Raw genomic sequence first — 20,420 nt, 5'->3', positions numbered from 1 at the left:
GCGTAGTGGTACATGCCTGTAATCCTAACACTCAGGAGGCTGAGGCAGGAGGTTTACAAGTTTAGGCTAGCCTGGGCCAATTATCCAGACCCTGCCTCAAAATAACAACAAATTAACAACAACAAACTACCATATGGTAATTTTTGAAATGCTGTTATAAATAAATTCACCAAAATAAATAATTTAAGGCAACTGTTCTAACATGACCTGGAAGTTATTTATTATTTTTATTCTTTGGCTCAGTAATACAAACCTTTATACTCACAAAGAACCCAACAATTCTTAGGAGATGAAGACAAAGCAGTGGCATATATTCTAAATTTATTGGCCTTTGTTTCAATTAAATCACTTCTTTTTGAGGGGGGCCAGGATACTGGGGATTGAACCTTGAGTCTTGATAATGCTAAGCATGTGTTTTACTATAGCACTATACCCCAACTCCCAGCCAAGATCTTTTCTTCTTATTTAAAATTTATATTTAAAAATAGGTACTTGGAAGCTGGGCATGATGGTTCACACCTGTAATCCCAGCTATTCAGAAAGCAGAGATCAAGAGGATCTTGGTTCAAGGCCAGCCCAGACAAAACATAGTGAGACCATATCTCAACACATAAGCCAAGCCTGATGGGTGTGACTGTAATTCCAGCTATGTGGGAGACTACATGTAGGAGGACTGCAATTGGAAGCCAGGTCTGGGGAAAAACACGAAACCCCCTCTGAAAAATAACTGAAGCAAAAAAGAATTGGGAGTGTGGCTCATGTGCCCAGCACTTCAAACAAACAAACAAACAAAAGGTGCTGGGGTACAGTCCAATGGTAGAGTGTGGACTTGGCATGTACAAGGCCCAGGGTTCCATTCCCAGCACACCAAAGAATACAAATAAACAAATGAACACAACAAAGAAAACAAGACACACACAGCTCAACATTTACATCCCCAAGCACAGAGATTGCTGGGCTTCTTTACCTTTATTGTTATAGACATCCAGGTAATTGGGAGCAGAGAAAATTGTGATAAGGGATGGAAAGCCGGTTGTTTGGGTCTTCCTATACATTCGGTACCTGGAAAAGAGATGACAGTCCATCTGTCTTAATACTAAAAGTAAAATTTGTACAAAGCTATTTGGAACAGTTTTAATGTAACTTACCCAGCATCTTGTGCTTCATGGGCTCTAATTATTGATAATAAATTGTTGTTCTGCAAAAATTCACAAACTGCAGGGTAACTGAAAAAGAAAAGTAGAAAACATTTTGGTGGGATGAGTTGAACTCAGGGCCTCGCCCTTGCTAGGCAGGCACTCTACCACTTGAGCCACAACCCCAGCCCTGAACTTTCATTAAAAGCTTAGCAAATCATCACTGTCTTTCTTTTTCTTTCTTCCTTCCTTTTATTATTCTTTCCTTCTTCTTCCTCCTTCCTCCTCTCCTTCTTCTTCAATACTGAGAATTGAACCCTTGGCCTCCTGGGTGCTAGGCAAGTCCCATCCTATTGATCCACACCTCCAGCCCTTGTAGTTATTTATTATATTTTGTTTCTGAGATAGTCTCATTTACCTTGCCCAGGCAAGAACCACTCAGCTCCACCTCCCAAGTAGCTGGGATAATAGATATGAACCACCATACAAGCCAGCATCATTCTATTTTCCTATTTCACTAACATACCTCACAGATCAAACATGAAAATAAGAGACAACCCTAGAATAGAAAGAGTGCCCTATCTTTTAATTTCTTTTGTCTTAACCCACAACAATAATGATACAAGACGAAAACTTTTCTTAGTATCTTGATATAAAAAAAGCACTATCCTAGTATGTATGTGTGTGCACATGTGCACAACAGGTGTTATAAACTGAATACACAGCTTTATTTAATCATCAAACTATTAGAAAAGTAAAAGAATCTGCTTTATAGGTAATATCAATCAATACCAAAATGTTACTACACAGGAATATTTCAGGAGTAGAAGTAAGTATTACAGCAAACCATACTCAAATGAAAAGTATGATATCTGTGCATGCTCCTAAGATATTCTTATTATTATTACTTTCTTGGCAGGCACTGTACCACTTGAGCCACTCCACCAGCTCTACTAATACTTTCTGAATGACAAATACCTGACATGAAGAACTGGAAAATGCACAATTAACCTGGAATTATACAGGTGTTAATTAATTAATTTGTGGTAGAGGGGATTGAACTCATGGCTGCTCTCTCACTTGACCTACACCACCACTCCTTTTGCTTTTGTTTTTCAGATAGGGTCTCACTCTAACTTTGCTGGGGCTGGCCTCGAACTGCAATTGTCCTACCTCCACCTCCCAAGTAGCTGGAACAAAGGTACATGCCACTAGACCTGGCTTCCTTTTGAGATAGGGTCTCACTAACTTTTGCCTGGACTGGCCTCAAACCACAATCCTCATGTCTCAGTCTCCTGAATAGCTGGGATTACCTGGCTCCAATTATTTATTTTGAAAAAGTCTTTGTTTCACATTATGCTCACTAGAAAATACTCACTTTTAAAACAGATTCTAGGTGACATCATCAAGATGGCAGAATAGAAAGTCCCCAGCTCTGTTCACAAACAGAACAAGAATCTGTCAAGCACTCACAGACTATGTGCTTTGGGGGAAGGGGTCTCAGGATTGAAGTGGAGGCTGTGAAATCTTGGTGAAGCATAGGACCAAGGAGGGCCATTCTGAAAAGGCAGTCCTTCAACTCTAGTCCCAGAAGCAGCCTGGCCCTTTGAGGACTTAGCTCCAGACCTGTTTGTCTGTGGTCCTGACAGGAGCCCCATTTGCCTAGGACCCAGGGAGAAGCCAGAGCCATTGGTGCCCCTGGTAACACACTTGCCAACTGGACTCAACTGCAGACCAGAAGCAACAGTGCAACCAAGCTCTAGGCCCATTCTACTGTGGCCCTCAACAGTCCAGCCTTTCCGGAGACCTGGTGGGATCCTCACCTATTCAGGCCCTGGGTAAAATGCAGGAGCCAAATGCAGACCTGAACCATCCCTGTGACGTAGCTGGAGTTCCATTCTATTGAGTTCTTGAGGCAGTTGTGTCTACTCAGGGACATAGCAGGAGTATGCGCTCAGTAGCAGGCTTGTCAACTTATGGCCCTACTGCAGTCCAGTGGTCTGGCTCCAGCCCTGTTCAACCACGATTGCAGAGCAGTCTAATCAGTCCATGGGAACCAGCAGAAGAAATCTATTTACCTGACAAACTTGGGTGTAAAGACTAGAGGAGATGTCTACTCTTTCAAATGCAAAGACACCAATGTAAGTCTATGTGGGTCACAAAGTGTCAGGCAAACATGATGCCACCAAAGGAAATTAATAAAGCTACAGTAACTGTCGCGTAAGACATGGGAGATTCATGAATTGCATGACAAAGAACTCTGCTTGAAAGAAAGAGTAACAAAGGAGGGTGAATTTTATCAAGATATATATGCATGTATGGAAATATCACAATGAAAACCCTTTGTGCAACTAATTTATCCTAACAAACTGCTATTAAAAAAAAGCTCAGGTTGATCATCTTAAAGAAGCTCAATGAGCTACAAGAGAACACAGACTAAATGAAATCAGAGTAAGAATATAGGAGGAGGTGTAGCTCAAGCAGCAGAGCACCTGCTTTGCAAGCATGAAGCCCTGAGTTCAAACTCCAATCCTGCCAAAAAATAAAAGTAATTTAAAAGATTATTTAGAATGCAGAAACAAACTGAGATATTTAATAAAGAAATAGAAACCACAAAAAAGAACCAATTAGTAATCCTGGAGATGAGGAATATAACTACTGAACTGAAAAAAATCTAATAAAGCTTCAACAGCAGACTCAGTTATACAGAATAATTTGCAAACTCAAAGGCAGGTCATTTAAAATAATCCAGTTATGACTAGCAAGCATGAGACTCTGAGTTCAAACCACAGTGCTGTCTCCCTAAAAAAATTAAGTTATAAGTAAAAAAAATGAACAAGAATGTCAAAAGTATATGAGAATTATAGAACAGCATTAAACACAAAATAATGTGTGTATTATGGAAGTTCAAGAAGGAGAATATAGAAAGGGAACAGAAAGTTTATGGAAATGATAGCTGAGAACTCCCCAAATCTAGGGAGGGAAATACACATCACAATTCATGAAGCCCAAAGAATCTCCAAATACCCAAAGAGTTCTACACCAAGATACATCGTAATTAGTTAAAAGTCAAAAACAAAGAGAATTTGAAAGCAGTAAGAGAAATGCAACTAGTCATATAAAAGGAGCTTCTATTAGATTATCAGTGGATTTCTGAGCCAAAGCCTACAGGACAGGAGAGAAGGAGACAATATATTCAAATTAAAAAAAAAAAAAAAGTGCTAACTCAAGTCTTAAAGGACTTTTGGGTTTTACCCAGCAAAATGTCCTTTAAGAATGAAGGAGCAATAAAGACTTTTCTAGACAAACAAAACTGAGGGAGTCTGTCACTTGCTTTACAAAAACTGCCAAGAGGAGCTAAGGTCAAAACAATAAGATGTTGAACAACATGAAAGTACAAATCTCACTACAAAAGGTAACTGTAAAGACAAACATGCAATAATGTAACATTGGCAGATTAACCACTTTAAAGACTACTATGTAACTTACTTACAAAGGCAGTAAGAAAACCATAACCACAAAAAGTTGCAAACAGAAATAATATATTAAGTAAGACCTGACATGGGGAAGGGAGTAAAGGAGTTTCTGTATGCAATTGAAGTTAAATTCTCCTTAGTTTAAGACAGATTGCTATTAGTTGGGTGTGGTAGCACACACCTGTAAATCCAAGCTCTCAGGAGGATGAGGAAGAATGATCATGAGTTAAAGGCTATCCTCTGGGCAACACAGAGAAACCCTGTCCCAAAACACCAAAATTAAAATTAAAAAAAAAAAGATAGATTGTTATAACTATAAAATGGTTGATATGAACCCCATAGTTAAAAAAAAAATTCTAGTAGAAACACAAAGATTTAGAGAAATTAACCAAACCAATTTTTTGATGATTTTTATATTACTATAAAAATTACCAAAAAAAAAGAGAACTGAATAACCATAAAACAGACAGAAAACCATTAGCAAAATGGCAACGGTAAGTCCTTACCTAACGCTAATTATTTCCTCAATAGAAACACATAGATTGATTGGCTAAAATAGCAAGGCCCTACCATACGCCATCTCTACAGACTTGTTTTAGATTTAAGGATACACTCACGCTGAAAATAAACGGATAAAGATATTTCATGCAAATGAAGTGGCTATACTTAAATCAGACAGAAGAGACTTTAAGTCAGAAACTGTTACAAAAGAAAATCCCACATATAACCTGATTTAAAAAAGGACAAAGTAGGGCTGGGCACTGGTGGCTCACACCTGTAATCCTACTTAGCTACTCAGGAGGCTGAGATCAGGAGGACAAAGATTCAAAAGGCTAGCCTGGGCAAATAGTTTGTGAGACTTTATCTCAAAAATAACCAGAGCAAAATGGATTGGAGGTGTGGCTCAAGCAGTGAAGTACCTATCTAGCAAGCCTGAGGCCCTAAATTCAAAGACTAGTACCAAAAAAAGGAAAAAAAAAAAAAATCCAAAAAATATTGGCAAGGATGTTAAAGAAAAGGGAACCCTGGGTGCACTGCTGGTGGGAATGTAATTTAACTTAGTACTGCCACGGAAAAACAGTATGGAAATTCCTCAAAAAATTGAAAACAGAACTATCTTATGATCCAGCAATCTTACATCTGGGTATATATCCAAAGGAAATGAAATCAGTATATTAAAGGGGTATCTGTACTCCCATATTTGTTGCAGCATTATTCACAATAACCAGGCTCTGTGTGTGTGTGTGTGTGTGTGTGTGTGTCTATGTGTGTGTGTGTGTGTGTGTGTATCTATGTGTGTATGTGTGTGTGTGTGTAAAACTCAGCCTTAAAAGAAGGAAATCCTGCCAAATCAGGTGGATATAGAAAAAGAAATACTTTAACATGATCTTATATGTATAATCTAAACTAGATAAGCTCATAAAGTATAGAGTTAGAACTATAGTTGCCAGGGAGCTAAGTGTTGGGAAGATGGAGTCAAAGACTACAATAGTTCAGTGGCAGAGCCCATGCTTAGGCATGCACAAGGCCCTGGGTTTAATTCCCATCACAAAGAGAGGGGAAGAAGGGCTGAGAGAGAGAGAGAGAGAGAGAGAGAGAGAATTGTAAAATGTCCAATTTCATAGGGCATAATATCTAAAAAAATATAAAACAAACAAACAAGCATTTTCTATTAAGAAATTAAACAAGTATTTGCCTGGGAGGGAGGAAGGGAGGAAAAGAGGGAGGGAGGGAAGAAAGAAGGAAGGAATCAAATAGAAGTCCCTATATTATACATGTTTGTACTTAAGATAATTTAGTAAAATCTACCACAGTTTCTTTCACAATTTTCTTCTTGAGGCTTAGCTTACCTGAAAAAGTAAGAGCACCCTCGGACAGTGTTGTGGCTATAGTGCTCCGAGGTGTTCTCATCGCCATAATCCTCTAAGGGATCAGACCAAAGCAGGTCACACACTGGCCCAAAGGCGGGAGGTTCAATAAACCTGTCTAACTGCAAGAAACACAAAAGCCAAAAGAAAAAAAAAAAAAAAAAAGCAAAAGGACTCTCTTAGAAGGTGAATTAAAAATCTCCTTCTACCTACAGAAATAGGAGAAAAGGCAGCAAGACACAGAAGGATGTCCCTGAATTCAAGAAAATGAACATTTAAAAATTTAGGTATATAATTTTTGTTATTTTTCTGTAATAATGTTTATGAATTTGCCTGCCATCTAACCATACCATACAGAAGAACCTCCTTATATCCTAATCTTAAAGCAGTACTCATTCAATTCAAATGTGAAATCAACCATTGCAGAAACACACAGTTTTAGAAAGACTATATAAAGTTAATTTCAATTGCTGGTGGGAGTCCATGTTATCAGGAAAGCAGGAAGGTTTTACAATGGTTCTGTGCATGGTTTACTTCATTTCAATGGAGACTTATTTTAAAAGAATGCTAGGTTTTTTTTTTTTTTTTTTTTTTTGTAAAGGGGTTTTATGCTTTCCATTCTACATAGTGAAAGCCAGTCAATATCACTCATTAACTTAACTTTTAGTCACTGGTGCTTTAGTTAAAAGCATAAAAATTCAAAGATTACAAGGTAACTAGAATAGCCTAATGCACCAGTGGTTCATGCCTATAATCTTAGCTACTTGGGAGGCTGAGATTGACAGGACGTCTGCTGAGTGAAAAGGGGAACTTTATTATTACTATAATTGATTCAGAATCGTTAAATCCAAGATTTACTATGTAAAACAAAAATGTGAGGTATTTAAAAGACAGTTAGAAAGCAAAAAAGCCAGTTCCTTGAAGAAACTGACTTTAATTCAGAGAAAACAGTTTTAGTAACAAAAAAAATCTCTAGTTTTGGTACCTATAAGCGAGAACTAAGGGAATACAAAGGCAAAGAGGGAAGAGAGTCAGGAGAATGTAAGTGAAGTCATGAAGATACAGAATACTGGAAATACCATGTAAGGCAGGTGAAACAATTAAACTGTATCATTTAAAATGTTAAAGTCAATGAATTTCAAAGCTGGTGGAGTCCTCAGACCAGCCACTCCAACTTCTTCATTTCACACACACAGAAAATGTGCTAAGAGATTATGTCATTTGGTCAAGGTTACAGAATTAACAGCAGGACTGGGATTACAACTCTGGTTTCATTCCTTCCTCAGTGTGGCACAGTTTAAATTTTTCAGAGCTACATTCTAAGAATGTTCTGCTTCTAGCTGGTAATGGCAGAGATTTAGTAAAAAATAAGAAAACTTCTGGCAGATATATGTATTAAAGTGTTAATAATCATTATCTTGCAATATGAGATAACAAGTCATTTCTATTTTTTAGTTTTGATAATATGTACTTTTACAATTTAAGCTAAAGCTATACATTGACTTCAATAAAAACAAAATTTTAAGCCAGGAACCAGTGGCTCACACCTTTAATCCTAGCTACTTGAGAGGAAGAGATCAGGAGGATCAGTGTTTAAGACCAGCCCTGACAAATAGTTCACAAGACGTCATCTCCAAAATAACCAGGACTGGAGGTGTGGCTCAGGCAGTAGAGCTTCTGCTTTGCAAGCATAAAGCCCTGAGTTCAAACCCCAGTCCCACCCCCCAAAAATTACTTACTTTCTTAATGTCATCTAGACTATTAATTTCAGGTGACATTCCTCCATGTATACAGAGAAACTGCTGGTTTAAGAGGGCAGCAAGAGGAAGACTATCAAATGTTTCCATACATGCATCATACACCTGTTCTGAATATTTGACACGACCTACCAAAAAAGGAAAAAGAAAAGCTATCATAAATGAAAAATGATAAAAGCCAGATAAGTATGAAGCTATTTCAAAGTCATTTATTCACATATATCTGAAAACACAATAATCATTGTAAAGATATTTTTGGAAAGTTGTAGATAAAGGGCTAACAAAATTCCTGTCTCTTTCTAAAGACAAGCATAACTGTGCATTAACTTTCTAGTTTTGCTGCCCTGGTAACCTGATAAGGCTGTCAGCTCTTATTAGGCAACACTGCTCATGGTAAAAATTGCCCAATTACCTGGTCGGAGGCTACAGCTTTGGGATCCTCTGAGCGAACTTACAACTGGGTATGTCCCTTTTGGGACCCTGGAAGCTCTATCAATAAGGCTTTTTACAAAAGATATTGGCACTTGGGATGAGATTTCTAAGCCAGAGTAGCTCCCTCCTTGCACAGTGTCCACATTTTTAAGTACCATGATTTTTAAGATCTGTAAGTATATTATGTTCAGATTCTATTTTATGTGAAAATGTTTGGCTTAATTAATTGTATTTGGGTATGGATGTCTAGTCAGAGCTACAGAATAAGAGAGCACTCTAATACACAAAATAAAGGGTCTCCAGGAAGAAAAGGTCATGAAATAATAGGCGGGAACCATTAAAGATTGGATTTATTTTAAAGAGAAAAAGAGGCTGGGCATGGTGGCTCAAGTCTGCAATCCCAGCTACTCAGGAAGCAGATTAGGAGGAAAGCAGTTAGAGACCAGCCTGGGCAAAAAAGTTCAAAAGATCCCCTAACTCAAACAATAAAAAGCTGGACAAAATGGCACATGTCTGTCATTCCAGCTATAGCTATGCGGGAAGAATGAATAGATGGGTTGTGGTCCCCGCCAGTCCAGGCATAAATGCAAGATCCTATCTCAAAATTAACCAAGACAAAAACAGATGGGGGCACAACTCAAGTGGCAGGCCTGCCTAGAAAGCACAAGGCCCTAAGTTTAATACCTAGTTTGGCCAAAAAAAGAAAGAAAGAAAAAAGGAATGTTTTCTTCTTCTGTGGTGCTATGGCTTGGATATGGTTTGGAGTACCTCGCAAGGCTTTTTGTGTTGGAAGCTTGGTCCTCAGTGTGAGGCTGCTAAGAAGTGGAGTGGAACCTTTAAGATGAGGAAACTTTAACAAGTGGAACCTAGTGAAGGGCACTGGGAGTACTGCCCTCTGAAGAGATTAATGTAGTTCTTATGAGACCCTGCTTAGTTCTCAATAGAGGGTTGTTATGAAAGGAAAAAGACTGGGCCAGGCGTGGTGGTGCATACCTGGACTCCCAGCTACTCAGGAGGTAGAGGCAGGAGAATTGCATGTTTGAGGCCATACTGGGCAAAGGTAGCAAGATCCTACCTAAAAAAAAAAAGCAACAAACAAAAACCCCACAAACAAAAGGGCTGGGACGGGGGGTAGGATTGCTCAAGAGGTGGAGCTCTTGTCAAGCATGCTGGAGGGCCTGGGTTTAATCTCTGTCTCACCACCGGATCTCTCATTAGCATGTGTTCCCACCATGAGGTTCCACCAGCACAAAGCCCATGTTGGTGCCATAGCCTTGAGCCTGCAGAACTGGGAGCAAAACAATTTTTTTCTTTATAAAGTACCCATTTCTTATAGTCACAGAAAACAGGCCATGTACTTGGCCTTGGGTTTCAAAGTGAAGCTGTGCTTGGGGGTACACACTGGTGGAGGAAGCCAGAAGTTACACAGACAGACAGCTCTGAGCTTCTCCTCTTCCGAAGTTCTATAAAGATGAGCTAGCATGCAGGAGAGCAGAACTGCATCTAGTGAGTCACATTATCTGGGAGTAATGATTTGCATATTTGTTTTCTTTTTGTAATCTCCAAGCTTCTAGAAAAAACATGTTTCAGTTTAAGAGCCTGGTCTTGGCAAGGCTTTGGGGAATAAGATGAAGAATGATGGATCCTCCAGATTTGGAACAGAATATCTGGATGGCAGAAGTGACTAGAAAGTTCCTAAGGGAAAGTGTAAACCAAGGGACCACACTTTCTAACAACATATGTTAACTTTAACAAAGTTAAAAGTTAATGAAAAGCCATGTCTCACATATCTTTGTATCTCTTCGCAGTTACATCCTCCTCACTGCTTTGCATTTTAACACTAAAATTTGGCTATTTCAAAAGTAGATTCAGCATTGGGCATAAAGTCTGCTAAAAGTAAAAGCAAACAAACAACAACAATAAAAACCTTTAATTTGTGCCAGTTATGGACGTTTTCTCCTGAAAATCCTAGAAGCTAGAGTTCTCTCCATTGCCAATGTCAGTAAGGAATTCCTTTATAAGAGTCTTAATCTTATAAAGGCAACAATTTAAGGCACGGATTAATTCATGCTCCACAATACCATCTAGCAAAGGTAAGGTGTCTTTCACCCTTAACAATGACTCAAAAGAATTCCTTTGCTTACTTCTGAAAAGAATGCCAAGTCTGAAGAGAAACAGCAATTGAGTTTAGTATACTAAGCCATTTAAAAATTGAAGCAAAAGGCCAAAATAAAAATATTTTTGGTGGCACTGGATTTGAACTCAAGGCCTTGTGCTTGCTAGGCAGGTACTCTACCATTTGAGCCATTTGTTTGCCCTTACTTAATTTTTGGATAGGGTCTGCTATTTTTTTGACTAGGACCATACTCCTCCTAACTACGGTCTCTCATACTGCTGGGATGACAGCATGTACCACCACACCCAGCTTATTTGTTGAGATAAGCTCTTGGTAACTTTTTTACCCAAGCTGGACTTAAACTGTGATCCTCCTGATTTCTGCCTCCTGAGTAGCAGGGCTACTCAGGGCTGAGCCACCATGTCCAGTCTTCAATAACTAAGCAAAAAGAAACTCACAGCATATTAGTATATGACTAACACAGGCTACAATATAATGCTATTTTTATTTTTTCAAAGTATATGAATATGCATATATAAATGCTAACATTTTCTGAGGGGTTAGATTTAAGATGGTATTTATTATTCTTTACTTCTTTAGCTTCACTTTCTTAATTTGCAATGATGAATACCTAATCTCTTTATAATAATATTATTATATTACTGATATTATTGGAACTTGTTGAAAGGTCCCAATGAGCTCATCAATGAGCTAAGCATCCAACACAGCACTGTGATTGTGATCTGGAACCTGACTGCTTCAGTTTGACCCTTAGCTCCAGCCATTTCCTAGCTTGTAGACTTTGAACAAATTTCTTCACTCTGTGTGTTTTAGTTTTCTTTTCTATAAAATGGGAAGGATAATAACACCTACAATTTAAGGTTGCTATGAAAATTAACAGGATTCATAAGTGGAAAATGTATTAAATAGTGTCTGGCACATAGTAGGTACAATGTAAGTGTTAACCAATAAAATTATGTAATCATCACAGAAACCTTATGAAGTATGTACCAGTACTATCTTAATTTAAAAGCTGAATGAATGGGGCTTACTTGCCCAGAGTTGCAAGCTAGCAATTGGCAGAAATAGCACTAAACTTGTTCATGTTCTTAACTAACTCCCAATATGCCTCCTGAGCATTAATTTTAAGTAAAATACTTAACAGAATCTAAATAGCCAAATATATAACTCCCAAAGGTTAAATTAGCTGATTCAAGTGCTTTGTTTTCATGAAAAAATTTTAAGATTGAGCCCATAAGATAATTATTACTATAATGAAGAAAAACGCATCATAGCCATAGGATCACAGTGACACAAGTTCTAACTAGCATCAATAATACAATGTTAACAAAACAAAATTTGAACAAAATTCGTTGAAAGTGATTTTTTTTGGCAGTACTGGAGTTTGAAAGAGTCTCCCATTTACTAAGCAGGTGCTCTACTGCTTGAGCCAGCCCACAGCTGAAAGCAGTTTTGATAGCACTAGTTGCAAGAAATCACAACCTAGTCTAGCCATTGATTACATATTTGTTTTAATTTTTATTTGCTTTCATTAAAAGATTTTACTAAAAAAGTTCATATATGGCTCAAAATTTAAAAACTATAAAAGGTTACACAGTACTTCCTGTCCCCTCTTGGTAGACAACCAGTATTACAGGTTTCCTGGGTGTCCTTACAAAGACAGTATATTCAAATACATGCAGATATGCATATTATTTTCTTTTCACAGCATGCTTTTGTTTTCTCCACAGATGGTAGCATACATACACTGTTCTGATCCTGGTTTTTGGTACCTAATAACATAGTTTGGAGATCATATCACATCTTTATATGAAGAATAAGGAGTTAAGAATATGCCATCCTAAAATATGCCACTTTGGCACATTGATTATTTTGAGTTAAAGGCATTTGAAAAATAGCAGGTACAAGATCACTCTTTCATGTTGTTTCCCAAAAGTTAAGAGATGAAATTCCCGTGTGAAAAATGCCCTCCTGGCTGTGTGCCAATAGCTGATGCCTGTAATCCTAACTACTCAGGAGGCAGAAATCAAAAGGATTGGGGTTTGAAGCCAGCCCAAGGTAAGTAGTTCATGAGACTGTCTTGAAAAACCCAATACAAAAAACAGGACCAGCTGAGTGGTTCAAGTGGTAGAGTGCCTGCCTAGCAAGGCTAGCAAGTGTGAGGCCCTGAGTTCGAGCCTCAATACTGCCAAAAAAAAGAAGAAAGATGCCCTCCCTGTAGCAGAAGGAAAAATAATGTTATTATCACCAAGGATGGGAGGTTGAGGCCCAGAGAATTCTGTATAGACCACATTAAAATAACTCTTACGAGGCTGGGAGATACAGCTCAGTGATAAGAGTACTGCTTAGCATATGCAATCTCCAGCAGCACAAAATATTTTTAAATAATTTTTAAAAAACCTCTTACCTTCAAGCATCCCCATATAATTTAGTTATCTTTCACAACTTATTACTCTTTGTCTAATTCAGTATACATGTAAATGTTCAATTTTAATGAGGGCTCTCATGTCCTGCAAAATATATCAAATTTGTATGCTTTTCTCTACTGATCTGTCTTATGTCAATTTAATTCTCAGGACTGGCTGAAAAATCTTGAAGGTAAAGGTAAAATTTTGCCTTCCCCACAAAAGCTTAATTTTTTAAAAAGAGAGAGAGCAAAAAGAGAAAGAAATCCTCCTAGTACTTTATGGATATGCCACAATCTAAGAAGACCAATCTTTTGCCACTCTAGTATTGCAATAAACAACAAACAACATATTTTTTAAATCAACTTGTCAAACAATTCTTTTTTCATTAGCAAAATTTTAAGTTTCTGTATTTTGTCAGTAAGCCATCAAAAAATGGCTCATGCAAACAAGAAATGAGTATCTGTTAGAAACCTGGACCCAGTATTTTGAGATGGAGTCATATGAACACTAGGATTCTTGCTTCCAAAGTAAGTAACAACAAAGAAATATTTTTGAAAAGACAAACAATATGTCAAAAATTAACCATCACACTTTTCTCTGTTGTCAAATTATTTCTGGGTTTGAGAAAAAAAGGAAATAATAAAAAAATTAAAATCTCCACAGTATAAAGCAATTTAAGAAATAATATAAGAAAAGCCTCCATGCTCCTTAAAAACATAAAACAAGATTGTAGCTGCACAATCTGGAACTGAGCCTCACTTAGTAGTAATTACAAAGTATTGATTCTAAAAACCACTGTGGCCCTTTATGAGAGATCAGCTTATCAGTAAAAACACATACGCAAAATGCAGGTACTCTTTCTTTATAAGATAATAAAATTTTAAATTTTATTTATTTATTTGAAATAATATTTATTTGAATTTATTTGAAATTGTGTGATTCTTCCCCACCCCAAGATTTATTTACATTTCAGATGCAGCACTACAATGAAACAGAGTATCTTGTATACACGAGCAACAAAACAACTGGGTTAAAACTATAACTGAAGTATATGGAAAGCAAAAACCTGAGATAAAAAATTCTGGGCAAAATGAGATACTTAAAATATTTCCTGAACCTATTGTTCTATCTTCTAAAAATAGTTTGAACTAATTATTCCTGTCAAAGAAATAACTCTGAGTTCATTCTCCAGCACCAAAAAAAACCACAGAAGGACAAATAAACAAAACACAGGAAAAACTAGGTGAAATGTCAAGTTTAAAAGAACTGAACCTTAAGTCATGTGAGCTGATGTGCACCCATAGTCCCAGCTACTTGGAGGGCTGAGGATAGCTTAAGACTAGGAGTTAAAGGCCAGCCTGGCAACAGAGACTCTTCTCAGAAAAAAAACAGGCTGGGCATGGTAGTGCCATATGACCTGTGACCTCTGTACTCAGGAGAACTGAAAGCTCTAGGCCAGCCTGGGCTACATAGTAAAACCCTGGAGGTAGGGGTGAGGGAAAGGGGGAGAGAAAGAGAGAAGCAGACAGAGACAGACAGAATATAAAATGGAAAGTTGAAGTCTTCCCAACAAAACTCCCCAGAGGCAATACACTTCTGTACTTGGTATGCGTGATCTGCAACGACTCCGCTATCTAACCATCTGTCTGAGCATCTCTTCACATCAGTACATATAGATCTCCCTTAGTCTATAAAGCGCTGCATAGTGTTCCATTTTTGAAATGTATTATGAATACATTTCAATGCTCCTTATTGACATTTAAATTATATTTTCTTGTTTGTTATAATTAACATTGCAATGAATATCCTTAAGTATTCAACAAATTATCTTTTGGTCCTTATATCTCTGTGGTAGGCAGAATTCTAAAATGACATGTAATGATCTGTACTTTGTTTAATTCATGCCCCTTTAAGCAGATGCAAACTGTCTCTCAGGAGTATATTCCATTCTATAGCAAAAGAGAGATTATCCTTGCAGGTCAAGGACCTGCAAGCAGTCTGTAGAAGCTGAGAGCACTCCCTAGTCAAGAGCTACCAGGAGACAAGAGTATGGTGACACAGGCCTGTAATCAGGAAGGAAAGGCAGAGAAATCGTGAGTTCAACGCCAACCTGAGCTACACAGTTGTAGGTCAGCCTGGGCTATAAATTAAGACCCTGTCTCAAGAGGGGAAAAAAAGAAAGAAAAAAGGGACAGACTACAGAATAGCTACATAGGTTCTGGAGAAGTAGTTATACTTACACTCCTGTTTGAAGGTGAAATATTCTGTAAGATGCCTGCATTCATGATTTCCTCGAAGCAGAAACAATGTCTTGGGATGATTAATCTTTAAACTCCATAAATACAGCACACACTATAAGACAAATTCAAGGATAAATTTTTCTTTGTGACCATGATAAAGACAATCTATATAAACCCAAGTGACTTGCTATAATGGTATGTCTCACTGTTATTCCCAAATTGAAAAATAAAACCTAGCTATTGCATGTGATACACTTATTGCACTAGAATATGACAAGAATATAGAGGGTACCCATCATAGAAATATCTCCTTTTGGTTCCATGCTCTTTCTAAATATCTGCAACTCTCTGACAAATATATTTCTTAGTCCTAAAGCTTACATATACAGGTTTTTTTGGGGGGTTTTTTGCTCTTTTTGTGGGATGGACTTTCAACTCAGGGCTTCACACTTGTAAAGCAGGCACTCTGCCGCTTGAGCCACAACTCCAGTACATTTTGCTCTGGTTATTTTGGAGATGGGGTCTTGCGAACTATTGAACTGGCTGGCCTCAAACCTCGAACCCCCTGATCCCAGCCTCCCAACTAGCCAGGATTACAGATGTGAGCCACCAATGCCTGGCTATACAGTTATTTTATAATGGAAAAACACTAGAGGCATTTCCAGTAAAATCAGAAGAAAAGCACAGATGAAATCGGCTCTCTGCTGCTATCTGACATTTTATTAGAGGCATTAGTCAATGAATTAGACAAAAGAAATCAATTAGAAGCCAGGTACCAGTGGCTCACACTATAATCATAACTTCTTGGGAAGCTGAGATTGGGAAGATTGTGGTTTGAAGTAAATCTAGGCAAATAGTTCACAAGACCCCCATCTCCAAAAATAAGCAGAGCAAAAATGGACTGGAAGTGTGGCTCAGGCAGTAGAGTGCCTGCTTTGCAAGCGTAAAGCCCTGAGTTCAAACCCTAGTCCGACAAAAAAGAATAAAAAGAAATCAATTAGAGACTTAAGAATGTGTAAAGAAAAAAATTAAGATATTATGTGCAAATGACATTATAGTTTACCTGAAAAAAAGCAGAAAACTCAATGATAAAATTAACTCAAATAATAAAAGAATTATACAAAATCTATGCAAGGAAAAATTTAAAACTTTTCTGACAGACACAAAAGCAGTCATGAACTTATGGAAATACATCTTGTATTTTTAGACAAAATGACTCAACAATGAAAGATTGTCGTTCTTAGACTGGGGATGTGGCTCAGTGGCAGTGCACTTGTCTATCCATGTGCAAAGCCCTAGGTTTGATTCCCAGTACTGGAACAATGACAAAAAAAAATTACATTCCTCTAATTTAATAAGTTACAGGAATCTAATAAAAACACCTACAATCTATTTTATGGAGTTACACAAGTTGAAACTAAAATTTATATGGAAAAATGGACATGTAAGAATAGTCAGGAAAACACTGAAAGAGAGAAACTTGATATGGGACCAGCCCTCAAACATACTACAGACTTCTATAATCAAACAATGTCCTGGCACATGCACTGTTCAGATAAGTATGCCAGAGGTATATAATTGTCCAGAAATAAATCCAAGTACAGATAAAAACCTGTGTACAATAAAAGTGGCAACTCAAATCACTGGGGTAATGAAAGGCTTTTTAATACAGGCTCTGGGACTAGTTGCCATTTCAAAAAAGATAAAATTAGATTCACATGTCACACAAAACACAATACATGACAAATGAACAAGTGGTCCAAATATAAAAAAGAAACTATACAAATTCTAGAAGAAAACATGAGTGCAGGAAAAATAACTTTAATGACTAGAAATCCAATTAAAGATAGATTGAAGGCAATAAAAGAAGACAGATACATTCGACTACACAAAAACTTAAAAATCTGCATAGTAAAAAACCACTTTGGCAAAACTGACAAAACTACATATTCACTTAGCCTTTGACCCATTTCTGTGATCCGTGTATTTACAACAACATAAAAACATATATGTACAAGCTGTAGCATTGTTTGTAACAGCAAAATATGGGGAACAACTGAAATGAACACACACAGAAGAGGGGTTGAGTAAGTTATGATGGAGCAGTATGAAGCTGTAAGTGATTCCCAGGATATACTGTTAGATCAAATAAGCAAAGGAAAAAAAAGAATATAGAACTCTACCCTTTATATGGTAAGTAAGGGAATACTTTATTTACTTTGTATTTAATAAATACAGGAAGATTTAACAACAGAACTACAGAGATTGACTACCTACAGGAGGCAAAGAGGAAAGGGGGGAGAACAGGTTAGTAGGGAAGAGGAGGGAGCAACACTTCCCAAAATACTTTATACCTGTTTTGGTAGCTTTGGCCTGGGGAGCCACAGTAATGTTTCATATGCTGTCCCTCTGCAAAATAATTTACTTTTCTAGAATGTGAAAGAAATCCAGAAGGGAATATAAACAGTAACAAATAAATAACAAAACAATGCAGAGAAGGACAAGGGTAAAAAGGAACTATCCCAAGTAACTTTGGAAAATAACATTCTCTCTGCATACCATAAGAATAAACAAATGTACACAAATACTATAGCTAGCAAATCTGTTTTAACATGGCTATGAGTTAGTTACTATGTGCCTATTTTATGGGTACACAAGGATTGTACATGCCAGTGAATATTTTATGTATGACAAGCGCCAAGAAAGGGGTGAAGCCAGATGAACCTTGTGAGGTTGGACTGGTGTCAGAGGTGTACACATGAACTCGTTTTTTAAGCTATCCACAGAAACACATAGAAATAGGTAGGCTAGGGTTGTGGCTCAAGTGGTAGAGTGCCTGCCTACTAAGCTTGAGACCCGGAGTTCAAAACTCCAGTACCACCACCAAAAAAAGAAAGAAAGAAATAGAAATATGAGTATATGCAGGATTTGGTCCACATACATATATTTCCTAACTTTCTACTGACAGGGCCTAAGGCCAGCCCCTCTTTGTGAAAGTGGCCATGTGCATTCCAAGTACTCAGATCTTGGGTTTTTGTTGTTTTGTTCAGTTTTTTTTTCCTTTTCCTTCTCCTTCCTCCCTCCCTCCCTTTTTTTCCAGATTGTTGTTTTGAGACATGGGCTTGCTATAAAGCCCAGACTGGCCTCCAACTTATGATCTCTTGCCTTTGCCTCCCCAGTGCATCTTCAGATCCTGGTTATAATTATAAATACTATCCTTCAATAACAAGAACAAGGATTCTGTGGAGACGTTAATAAGAATGGAAAAGGAAAAAAAGCAAGATGAACCTGAGCATCTTGTGATACCAGAAAAATCAAAAAGTGCTCAAAAAAAGAGGCACATAAAAGGTTAAGTTGGTTGGTTTTTTAATTCAAGTATTTTATACCTTTATTGATTTTCTATATTTTCTGTCACATACCAGTTGTTAAAATCTTCAAATACAGTTATGGATTTGTCTATTTCTCCTTTCAGGTCTACCAGTTTGGCCTCATAAATTTTGAAATCCTGTTTTTTGGTACATACACAATTAGGACTATGACCCCTTGATGGACTATCCTTTTCTAATTTTGAAATATCTCTTTGTTCCTGTCAGTATTATTTGTTTTAATGCCTGACTCTCTGATAGCCACTATACCTTCTTTTGATTACAATTTTCATGGCATGTCTTCATCTTTTTTTTCCCAGTTTTTTACTTTACTTTTTTATTATTAAAAGTGGGAAAAGTAAATAAGCTTAGGCAATATTTAAAATCAATTGTATAGATAAGAAGAGGTTTTTTGGCAGTAGTGGGATTTGAACTTAGGGCTTTGTGCTTGTGAGGCAGGAACTCTACTGCTTGAGCCACTTCTCAGCCCAGATAGGAAGGGTTTTTTTTTTTTTTTGCAGAACTCAGAATTATTATTCCTTACTACAAGGAAGGGCAGAAATACATCAAGTATCGAACAGCAGAATCATGACCAGCAACTCTTCCCAACCTGTTTTACAGCTCTGCTAAAAGATGTAAATGGATCTCTTATTAAAATTCCTTCCTCACCTGGGTCCCAGGTGATTCTGTACAGTGTTTAGCTTTAGGGCTGGGGTGGCTGTGTTTGAAACCTCTTGACTATTTCAAGCAGCTGCACTCTCTGGCCAATTTCCTCAATGCCTCTTTGGCCTGTGCTGACTTTTTGGTGGCAGTAGTTGTGATACTCTTTAGTATGATCGGATCTATGGAGAGCTGCTGGTACTTTGGAACCAAATCGTATATCCTTCAGTTGCTGCAATGCAGTATTTTGCTACTCTTCTCTCTTTTACCTCAGGATGTTTCATTTTCATCAACAGGTGCATTGCTGTCACTGAGCCTCCGATCTATTCCACCAAGTTCACAGTGTTTGTGCCTCTAGTGTACAGCAGTGCCATGTTCTGTTTCAATGTTTTATACATGGCTTTGACACATGCACTTGTTTCTTCTAATGTACTAAATTCTAAATCTCTTTTTTGTTTTTTTTGGTGGTACTAGGGCTTGAACTCAGGGCCTCACACTTGCTAGGCAGGTGTTCTACCACTTGATCCACTCTGCCAGCCCTTCTTTGTGTTGGGTATTTTCAAGATAGAGTCTCCAGAGCATATTTGCTCCAGCCAGTTTTGAACCTCAATCCTCCTGATCTCTGCCTCCCATAGCTAGGATTATAGGCCTGAGCCACCAGCACCTGGCCTAAGTCTCATCTTTGGGTGTAAATCTAATCATTTTCTCTTTTATGCTCACCTTTCATTTACCTTCATACTTTCCTTTTGTTGTATAACACAGTATTAGTTTGTTAAGAGTTCCATAACAAAGTATTACACATTAAATGGCTTAAACAACAGGAACTTATTTTCTCACAATTCTAGAGCTAGAAGTACAAGGCAATTCATTTGGTTGGTCTACATCTCAGACTCTAATCTCAAGTTTATTTCCTTATTTTATAGATAAGGATGCAGTTACAC

The 20,420-nt window shown here is 37.5% G+C and overlaps 1 protein-coding gene across 7 annotated transcripts in view; it reads right to left on the bottom strand.

Moving 5' to 3' along the window:
* Positions 1 to 20,420, bottom strand: part of Ppp3cc (protein phosphatase 3 catalytic subunit gamma) — a 65,669-nt gene that overhangs the window by 25,799 nt on the left and 19,450 nt on the right. For 6 of the 7 annotated variants that reach the window (XM_074055155.1, XM_074055153.1, XM_074055152.1 and 3 more), the window contains exons 4-9: positions 17,809 to 17,883; positions 15,455 to 15,566; positions 8,220 to 8,365; positions 6,463 to 6,602; positions 1,149 to 1,226; positions 968 to 1,062 (exon numbers count right to left, since the gene is read on the bottom strand). In XM_074055155.1, coding sequence (XP_073911256.1) covers positions 968 to 1,062; positions 1,149 to 1,226; positions 6,463 to 6,602; positions 8,220 to 8,365; positions 15,455 to 15,566; positions 17,809 to 17,883 — 646 coding nt within the window. The remainder of the gene's footprint in view (positions 1 to 967; positions 1,063 to 1,148; positions 1,227 to 6,462; positions 6,603 to 8,219; positions 8,366 to 15,454; positions 15,567 to 17,808; positions 17,884 to 20,420) is intronic. The other variant, XM_074055154.1, reaches the window with a different exon arrangement.

The sequence above is a fragment of the Castor canadensis genome, chromosome 14 (genome assembly GCF_047511655.1).
Source record: "Castor canadensis chromosome 14, mCasCan1.hap1v2, whole genome shotgun sequence".
Lineage (NCBI taxonomy): Eukaryota > Metazoa > Chordata > Mammalia > Rodentia > Castoridae > Castor > Castor canadensis.
Note: the sequence above shows the minus strand (reverse complement) of the source record. Positions and strands in the feature narration are given on the sequence as shown.